General features: G+C 43.0%; 1 protein-coding gene across 7 annotated transcripts in view; it reads right to left on the minus strand.

Moving 5' to 3' along the window:
- The window catches only part of LPGAT1 (lysophosphatidylglycerol acyltransferase 1), a 77038-nt gene extending 67541 nt beyond the window's left edge, over positions 1-9497 (minus strand). The window contains exons 1-3 of one of the 7 annotated variants that reach the window (XM_070496833.1): positions 8945-9196; positions 8505-8696; positions 7376-7636 (exon numbers count right to left, since the gene is read on the minus strand). In XM_070496833.1, coding sequence (XP_070352934.1) covers positions 7376-7613 — 238 coding nt within the window. In that variant the 5' untranslated portion in view covers positions 7614-7636; positions 8505-8696; positions 8945-9196. The other 6 variants (XM_070496829.1, XM_070496831.1, XM_044757974.2 and 3 more) reach the window with 6 other exon arrangements.
- Between the last annotated feature and the right edge of the window lie 695 nt (positions 9498-10192).

The raw sequence follows: 10192 nt of genomic DNA on the forward strand, positions 1-10192 counted from the left end.
TAAGAAAATCAGTGAAGTCACCACCACTATGAAGAAGATCACAAAGCACACATATAAGAAGCCAAAGAAGAAATGTCTAGGGGCCAGCCCGGTGGCACAGTGGTTAAGTTCGCACGTTCCACTTTGGTGACCTGGGATTCGCTGGTTTGGATCCCAGGTGTGGACCCACACACCACTTGTCAAGCCATGCTGTGGTAGGCGTCCCATATATAAAGTAGAGGAAGATGGGCACGGATGTTAGCTCAGAGCCAGTCTTCCTCAGCAAAAAGAAAAGGATGGGCAGCAGATGTTAGCTCAGGGCTAATCTTCCTCATGAAAAAAAAAAAGAAGAAGAAAAAATGTCTAAAACAACAGGAATAGAGGAAGCATGAACTGGCAGAACTCAAGAAAGAAACAGAAGAGTAGACAAAACCATGACAAAAATGAAGAAGAAACAGAAAGGACGACAAAGAGAAGAGACATTGCAGAAGACACAGTAAGAAACATTAAAGATAGAAATAAACAAACAAAAAAGTGTTTAAAAGGATTAGAGAGAAAATAATAGATAAAAGGATATACAAAGAGGGATCTAACAGACATAGAATTAGGGTCACCAAAAAAGAAAACCAAAACAGTCAAACAAAATAAAGATATCATTAAAGAAAACTTTCCTGAAATAAAAAATAGATTTGAATCTACACATTAAAAGGGACACATGTGCCAGCATATCCTAAGCCAGCATATCCTAGTAGAGTTACTAAATATTAAAGAGAAAGAGAGAATCCTTTGGGCAGATAAGCAAACAAGATCAACTCATTAACAGAATGTAATAATATATCAGATAAACAGAACATAAATATTCTAGGTCATAACAATGTATAAGTGCAAATAACAAAAATTGGGAGAAGGGAGAAAGTGAGCAGGTAGTATAATAAGCTTATGATTACCTTGATGTAATAGCTGGGAGTCAATGGATAGCCTTAAAGTTCACAAATCAAATAAGACAAGTATAAGCATACATAATAATACAAATGCAAATACTACTGTGAATAAATACCATCGGCTACTGAATAAAATTGGGTGATGAAGAAGTGAAAAGGGAAGAGAGACGAGAGAATTTTAAAAGAATTTTAACTTTGTTTATAAAAGAGAACTAACAGTTACTATCAACAGAGAACTAAGAATATCATATAAAGTAACCAGTAAGACAAAAACACAAACTTTCCTAAATATCAGAACAACCAAAACACAAAGAAAAACAGACTACACAGTGAAAGACTTAAAATTTATATATATAAAAATAGAAAACATAAAATAAAACACAATGACAGAGCCCAGACAAAACATATCTGACATATCAATAAATGTAAACGGATTCAACTCACATTAAAAGAAAGAGATTTTCAAGGTGACTCATAAATTAAAACCTAACTTCATGTGCATTTCTAGAGACAATCTAAATCAACGTAATTTTAAAAATCTGAAAACAAACGAATGGGCAAAGACATGCCAGGCAAATGTAAACAAGAAGAATGTAGGCATTGTTTTACCCAGATCTTCCTGACTCCAGAATCTGAGGTCTTAACCACCACAAATACTGCTCCATGCACTTCCGTAACAGTGCATGTGGGTAAGTGTGCATGAATGAATATACTTTATATATTTCAAAAAAATCTATCTAAAATAAATTACTCAATTACATATGATCTTTAAAATAAGACCAGATACCAAATTTACAGTACCACCAGATTGCTGAGTTTAAAGCATTCAGTAATATTTACTTTTAATGATATATTTTCCATATAAAAATCAAAACACTGTACTGAAAACTCCTCGCCTGGATTTATGTCAAGATCAGTTGTTGCCCTAACATCATGCACTAACTCCTCACTCGGATGACAACCTACTGTCAAGCACTCAAAAACTAAAATTCCAGTTGAATTGTTCTCTGCAAGGGTAGAGACCGAAGGAAGCAGGATTTTATCATATTTACAGTATACTACAAATACTTCCACTGAAGCAACAATTTTTTTAGCCTCCTGCAGAAATCCATAGCTATGATATTGCTTTCAGGTGTTAAAAGAGTTGTATCTTCAGAAAGAGATTTCATGGCTCAGAAACAAAAGAACATATGGGTAGTAAAAATTAAGAAACACTCTAGGAATATTATATAAAGGTCAATAATGGCTCTTTAAATACAAAAATAAACCTGTGGCAACATCAACTCAGTTAATGTTTAAGGGGAAGTAACTGAGAAACCTCTGTGTTCCAATCTCAACATTAATCACAGAAAGAGGCGGGGGGGTTTAAGAAAAGTACCAACCTGATAAGACTGGTTGAGCATTAAATGATTGAAACACTCAGAACACTGCTTGGCTTATATTTCAATAAATGTGAGCTAATATTATCATCACAAAGATATAAATTTCAAACTGACACATTATTCAAGCCTTTTAAATCTATTATGATTACTGATGATAGAGTTAGCCCCACAGAGAAATATTTCCCTAATGGAAAAAAAGAAAGGAATTTAAAGCTGCTCCTTCCTTAAATTCCCTGTTCTCTCTCTGCTACCACCTACCACTGATGCGAGATGAGGAGCCCATCCTCTTTTAACCCACAGTACATCTCCGTTACAGCGCCAGACCAGGAAGTTTTTGTTGGTGGTGCCCTGTCTTCCCCACCAAGGCTGCTGTGAACTCCTTGAAGTCAGGGATTATGTCTTGTGCATCTCAGCACCTGCAGGGCGTCTGTTCCCACACGTAATAGATGCTCAGTAAAGGTGTGTTAAACTAACAAATGTGGTATTGTAGGAAAAGTATATTTGTGTACGTATGTGTATGAAAAACACGATCCTGTTCAGGGTTTATATTTTGTGGATTTCAGTGACCTTGATATCAGACCTTTCAGGAAGGTAGGCAGCTAAGGCACCTCAGCTGGGACCAAGAAAGAAAAAAGGGATGGGTCAAGAAATACTTAGACACCTATGGAGCGTTCCGTGAGGATGAGGCAACGAACTGAGCTCTAGGGTTATAAAGACCACATCTCTGTCTGCAAAGAGCTCACAGTCCCCTTAGGCACCAGGCAGGTGAGGATCTCGTCCCTACCAGTGAGCAGAGATGATAATGTTAGATCAGGACAGCTGACTCCCAGGGTTCTCCTACATTGCAGTGCTCTTTCCACTGGAGCAATGCCTTTCCAGTCTTGGCAGGGCTCATAGAAAAAAATACATTCTGCAGCATTAACCAGTACAGAGACACACATTTCTGATTTTTCCTATTTAATTCTATTCTATTTCACATTTTAAAAATGTTCATCCTGACACATTAAATCCTGACTCAAAGGTTAAAAAAAATAACTGCTCTAGAAGATAGATTTTTAAAACTCTCTCTAGATCAAGGCAGATATAATTCCTAATAGTTTTTCTCACACAATGAATTTGTATCCCAGCAAAAAAAATAAAACACTATCAAATAATCAAATAACCCAAAAAGACTAACATACAGCCATAACAGCTGTCACTCGGCGAGTGGGAGGAAGCTAACCCTAATCTCCATCAGCTTTCCCTAAAACCACCCAGGTAAACACTCAATCTAATGGAAACAGCGTTTGCTAAGCAAAAGCAGCCTGGTGGCAAGTCCCCTAGCAGCCCAGCTCCCTTCCAGCCAGCCTGTGGCCCAAAGGACTCTCATCCTATACAGAAATTCCATAGCATCCACTTACGATGAATTTTTTTAAACAATTTTGTGCAAGAGATTTTAACTAAACATGTTTGTATGGGGAACAATGAATTTATTAACATAAGTGAATGAAGATCAAAATAAACTATTTTAAATAAACACATTTTATTAAAAAAAAAAAATCTGTCTGAAATTTGCCAATCTTCACTTAATCTGGGGAGGAGAGGGGGAATGTACTGATTTACCCCAGATCCGAACAAAGCATGCAGAGCTGGATCATTAGTTAAGCTAGTATCTCTTTTGGTTTGCCCTTGAAATACTAGGCCAAAGGCAGTACACAACTTTTCCTCCACACAAGGTGTGTGTATAGCACTTCCCACTAAAGGAAATGTGGTAACAACAATCATTACTGCCTAGTAGCAAGCTAGAGATGAACAAATCCCAATGTCCTCAGAGTTCATTCAAGAAATGTGTTCCCTGACAAGACATAAAGTCAGAAACAGGGAGAAAGACCAGAAAATTCCTTTCCATCTTCTGTCCATAGGCAGTACTTCAGCTCTGAGAACGCAAATTAGGTACAAGAATGTTCACTCAAGTTCTTGGGCTTACTAGCCTTACCATTCCCCATCCAAGGAGCATGTCTGAGTTTAAAGGACTCGTTTTTGTGACATTTGTCTCAAATTAAGACAATTTTATAAATCTTTAATAAATCTTCCTGTGTTCTCCAAAAGAAATCTGTTTAGAACTATGTTTCGAAAAATATTCTTTTTATAAAGATAGAATGCATTTCTCCTAAGAAAAAGGAGAAAGCCATACTTACTATAAATCAGCTCTAACAGAACTTTCTGTGATGATGGAAGTGTTCTCTATCGGCACTATCCAATACAGTAGCCACTAGCCACCTGGTACACAGCACTTGATGGTACAACCACCTAGCACTTGGTGGCTGGCATTAACTGAGAAACTGAATTTTAAATTTTATTTCATTTTAATTAGTTTAAATTTAAATAGCCACATATAGCTAGCAGCTACCATATGGGGCAGTGTAGGTTAGATAACCAACGTAAGTCCTCAGCAGCAGAGCTGAATAACTGACTCGTCTCACGCTGAAAGTCACAATTTGGAAAAATTCTATTTCACACCAATATTCAATTTGTAGTTTTCTAATTAATACTTAATTAACATTTACGGTTTCTTCAGAAGTGCGTTTTCAGCAAAGTTTAGCAATTTTTATTCCAAAACATTAACATACTAGATCTGCTGAGCAGAATTCCTTTGGCAACATTCAATTTTTCATCTGTGAAACTGAAGCACAGGGAAAGGAAAAAGAAATCAAGCCCACCCTCCTCTGGATACAAAGGAAGGAATGAAATACATAATCCATACAAGGCTCAGATAACCTCCTAGACTCTTATGGGTACATCGGCTCATCAAGTTCTACTTATGTTTGCTTCTTTAGACCCAACTGTAGCTTTCAACAAAAGTCATTCCTACATTTGCTTGACCTCTTGACTGTGTTCTGTTACCATCACACCATGACCAGACCCTCTAAAAGTATTCTACCTATAGGAAAACCATTTAAAATATACACACTAAAATATTCTATATTTAAATGAGACAACCTGATCAAATGGTCAAAATGCTGTAGCCTGAAGAAGAACAGATGCTTCAGAGACACTAAAATATGCAGATCATGCCAAGACCACTTTTCAAGCAGGTGGCAAAAGAAACTGCGCAGTTCTACAGTCAGCAAGGAAGAGACAAGAAAATACGCTTAAAAATCCATTGCAGCCACGCTATGGCCATAGGATAACTAACTTTAACTTCAAGCAGCATCACTGCGCTCCTTACAATCTCAAGGTCAACGCCAAATCAATTTTTTTCAGCTTCTCATCATGCTAACATTTACACACAAATATACCACACACACAAGCACAAATGTTTAAATAATTTCACTGTTTAAATAGAACAAACTTCTAGAACTTGTATGTCAAAATACTGTGAGTTCGAGGCCACTACGGTGGTGTAGCAGTTAAGTTCGTGTGCTCTGCTTTGTGGCTCAGGGTTCGCAGGTTCAGATCCTGGGTGCAGACCTATGCAGTGCTCATCAAGCCATGCTGTGGCAGCATCTCATATACAAAATAGAGGAAGATGGCCACCAATGTTAGCTCAGGGCTCATCTTCCCCAGCAAAAAGAGGAAGACTGGCAGCAGATGTTGGCTCAGGGCCAATCTTCCTCACGACCGGGACCCCCCCCCAAAAATACCATGAGTTCATTAAAAACAAGCAAACTTAAGTACACTGTACAAAGACTAAAGTCATTGGTACCACATAGCACATTTGGAGAAGCTCAAACTATACAGACCAAAGCAATTCTAAGACAGCAGTGCAATTCAGGTAAGAATTCAGCACCATAGACCAGAACTTCATTTTTTCTCTACCACTACCACTACCACCACCAGGTCCTAAAAAGGAACTAGATGCTCACCTACTGTAGCCAAAGAGCAGTGGGATCTCAACAAGACACATGACAAGGAAGCAATGCATACACTAACCCAGGGGCTTTGGGCCTTGCAGAATAACAAATAGCATTGCCAGGAGAAAAGGCTTCAGCTGCAGCAACTCAGAGCACTCTGACCTAGCAAGAAGCTGTCGGATCCATAAAAACTGTGTGCTGTCAGTCCTTTTCTTGTGTATATGGATAAAATCTGCAGATGCAGCCCGGGCAGGAAAGAGGGAGATAGAGGATTTAAAATCGGGTACTCCCGTGCTGTTTGACCCCAAGAGTACCCTCCCCACTCTTCCAAGCTATGACCCACAGACTCCACTGATCGCAGCATCTGCAGCACGATCTCTATCAATTATGAAATTCTATGATAGAAGCGCTAGAAACCTCAATGCTTTTTTCATTATCTTAATTCTTAGGGGGGAAAAGTCAAATAAATATAATAAACAATACAGAATGTCCACAGCAGAGGCACAAGTTCTCAAAGCACTTAAAGTTTACAAACTGAAAATAAACACTATTCTTCATATAGTTCTTTAAAAGTCCACTTCAGAATAGTATTACTCCTGCTTCCCAAAATGCAACTTAAAGGCAGAAATAAAAATCTTAAGAACACTCAGATGATAAATTAGCTTAACACGGATGAAACATTTTTTTGTATTTAATATTCTAAGACATGTATGAAATAAAATATAGATTCTAGTAAACAAAAGAAACACACGTAAGAGAAAACAAAGTCATTTTTTGCTTGGCTTAAAATGTACACAGTACAATACTACATTAAATGAAAAAACTTATTAAACTATCTTAGCACAAATATGGCTCAATCCTTTTTCTAAATCCCCAATGTTGATGGGCTAAATACCTTACCTCTTCCTTTTATAAGCCCTGAAGTCCTATATAACCCACTCCTATTCCTCTAGGAGAGCTTCTGCAGTTTTAATAAACAAATGTCAATCACATTAAAACCATTTAAGAAATTTACCAATATGTAATTATGAAATTATACTTCTGAAAATATCATCCTTCCTAAATTACGATTCTGGAAAAAAAAACTCAATAGAGTTGTTTCCTATTTATTTTTTCAATAGTCAAAGCATAAAAGCATCTTCAACCCAAAGTGTCATGTATATTTAATTATGGCTCCTGACTTAAGCATAACATTACAAATTTGTTCATATACATTAAACAAAAGTGCTCTCACTCTTACCTGTATATCCTGCATACCATCCCCAAGAAGCCACCATTCCTAAAAGCCATTTATACATGATTCCTTCAATGTACCAGAACCGCTTACTGTCCAGCACTCGAAGGGGCTGAAGCATAATTACATAGCAGATGTAGGATGGAATAGCAACCAGGTTGTTGGCGACCATGAAGGCAAATCTCATCAGGGCTTTCACCAAGATCCAGCCCAGCCACGGAGCTTCTTCCAAAGTCACAGCCATTCTCACATTGGAGTCCGTCCTGTCTTTCTGAGGTGAAAGAAAATGTCATTTAAAAAGGAAAATGGCTTAAACGCATCTAAATAGTCATCAACACAGAAATCATCTTCAGCACAAAAATAAAAGAAAAATCGAGGGTCTAAGCCTTCCCGGTGGAGTACCTCGGTGATCTTTCCGGGAAATTCCAGCGGGAGACAGACAGCGAGGGAGGAGGAGCCGCACAAGGTCAAGGGAGCTGTTCACGGTGGCACAGGGTATGTCACAATATATGTAGCAAATGATAATACTATTCCCACTAACTAATCGGTGGCTGTCCCTGCACCGCTCTCACTGCAGTCTTCCGTTTGGACTTTAAGGGAGAAAAAAAGACCCGCTGGCTGCCGACACGTATCTCCAAACTGACGACACGAGTGGAGAGAAGACTGAAACATGGACCTCTCAATCAGATTTCCCAGGTGCTGAGAACCTCGGTACCCTCGCCACCCCCATCCCTGCACACTGATTCATTCCTTCAAAAGGTCTCTCAGAGGAGCCAAAAGAGTTACGCGAAAAATGTTCACTTGCGGCAAAAGGGTTTCCGTTTTCCTTTTTTTAACAGAAAAAAGGAGAGGGGCCTAAAAACGAGGGCAAAAAGGTGAGAGGAAGAAAGTGGGGGATAATGAGGCGAAAAGGAGGAAGGACAGGAGCAGGGGGAGGGAGCAAAAGCGAGAAGGAGGGAAGCGGGAGGGCAGGGATAAAGGGAATAAAGTCTCGGACCGAAGGCCAGGGAAGCGGGGATGATGAAGGAGGCGGGGAGGAAGAGGCGACAGCGCTCGGGGGTCGGGCGGAGCCCGCAGCGGTTTCCGCCGATATGGAAGGGGCCGGGGCGGCGGGCTCGGCCGGCGCCGGGCTCACCTCGGCGGGCGCGGGCGTGGGCGCGGGCGGCGGAGCGCGGGGGCGAGCGGGGCAGGCGGCCCGGGCGCGGTGCTGCGCAGCGGCGGCGGCGGCGGCGGGTGGGCCCGGCCGAGGGGTCGCGGTCATGGACGCGGCGGCGGCCGAGGCGCGGCGCGAGCGGGCGCGCGGGCGCCCTACTCCCCTCGCGGCTGCCTGCGGACAGAGGAACGGCAGGGACTCAAAGGCCGGACCTGTCACCGGGGCGGGTCCCGGGTAGGCGGGCGGATGCCCCGCGCCCCCGCCTCCTCCTCGGGCCTACCGCGCCCTCGTCCCTCATGCTGCCGCCGCTGCCTCCTCCCTGGGCCGCGCGACGACGACACCCCTTCCCCGCCCCCGGCGCCTGCCCGGCCGGCCCGGCCCGCCGCAGCCCCGGGGCCTGCGCCCGCCGAGCCGGGGCTTACCTCGGGCTGGCCGGGCCCCGGCCCGGGCTGCGGGAGCCGGAGGAGCCAGAAGAATGCATGGCCGGCAGCGGGGCCGGCGGAAGGAGGCGACGGCTGGGTCCGGCCCCGCTCCGGCTGCAGCGCGGCCCGCGCCCGGTCCCCGGCGGTGCCGAGCCTCGGTCCCCAGGGCCCGGCCGCCTTCGCCCCGGCCGGCGGGAGGAAGCGGCGGGAGTCGGGGCTGCGGCAGAGCCGCCCCCACAGCGCCCTCTAATGAAGGCGCAGCCGCCGCCGCCCGCGCCCCGGGTCCCGCTCGGCCGCGTGTCAGGGCCCCTGGGGCTGCCTGGCCCCTAGGCCGGGACCGCGCTGCGCCCAGGCCCGAGGAAAAGGCTGCTCAGAAAGGTCTAGTGCCTGAACACCAATCCTTACGCCACACGAGGAGAGCTTTGGTCCCAACTGAGAGCCCCTTTTCAGCCCAGACAGCCGTTTTTCATTGTTAGGGCTCTCTCTCGTCTGTCACACCGATCACTGCCCAAACTGGAAGCGGTCTTCCTGCGGACTGAACGTCCTCTTTACTGTCATAGTGAAACCCAGTTGCTCTCATGGCTTTTTTTCTGAATCTCTCCAGAGCATTAAGGTCTAGAGTGTAAACTCAACTCATTTTAAGTGCCAGAATTCTTGTTTCTGGAAAGCACCTGGAACATTCATGACCATTCCAATTCCCCATCTATGCTCCCACTCCTACCCCGTAAAAAAAAAAAAAAAAAAAAAAGGAATCCAGTGGGAATGAGTGGTCTACACGGAGACATTGAAATTTAATCAAGGAGGGAAAAGCACTTAGGCAGAGCCTGCTTTAAATGCTCAGAAAGCGGTGGCCATAGATACCCCTGGACAGACCTGGTCATTCCTGGGACGCTGTAGCTGCGCTCAGTTTCAAACACTGGACCACCTTTGAAATAGAGAAATAGCCCGCGTGAACATTCTCAAATGGCCTGCCTAAATGTCAGTTTAAAAAATAAACTTATAAAATCTCGTTATATCCCTTAATGACATTTGTAAATGGCAGCGGGGGGCACTTTTTACACGTCCCTAGTGAATTGCCCTAAGTCAGAATGCCACCTATTCTGCCTACTTTGAAAATGTTTGTCACTGCGTTTGCTTTGGACTCTCTACTGTTTCTCTCTCTCTAACTTCAGTTCCTCTTTGGTCCACAGGTAAAGGAAAGAAAATTCGTCTTATGCCTTATGAAAAATACTTTCTATTCCAATTCCT

Source organism: Equus asinus, chromosome 25, assembly GCF_041296235.1.
Source record: "Equus asinus isolate D_3611 breed Donkey chromosome 25, EquAss-T2T_v2, whole genome shotgun sequence".
NCBI classification, from domain to species: domain Eukaryota; kingdom Metazoa; phylum Chordata; class Mammalia; order Perissodactyla; family Equidae; genus Equus; species Equus asinus.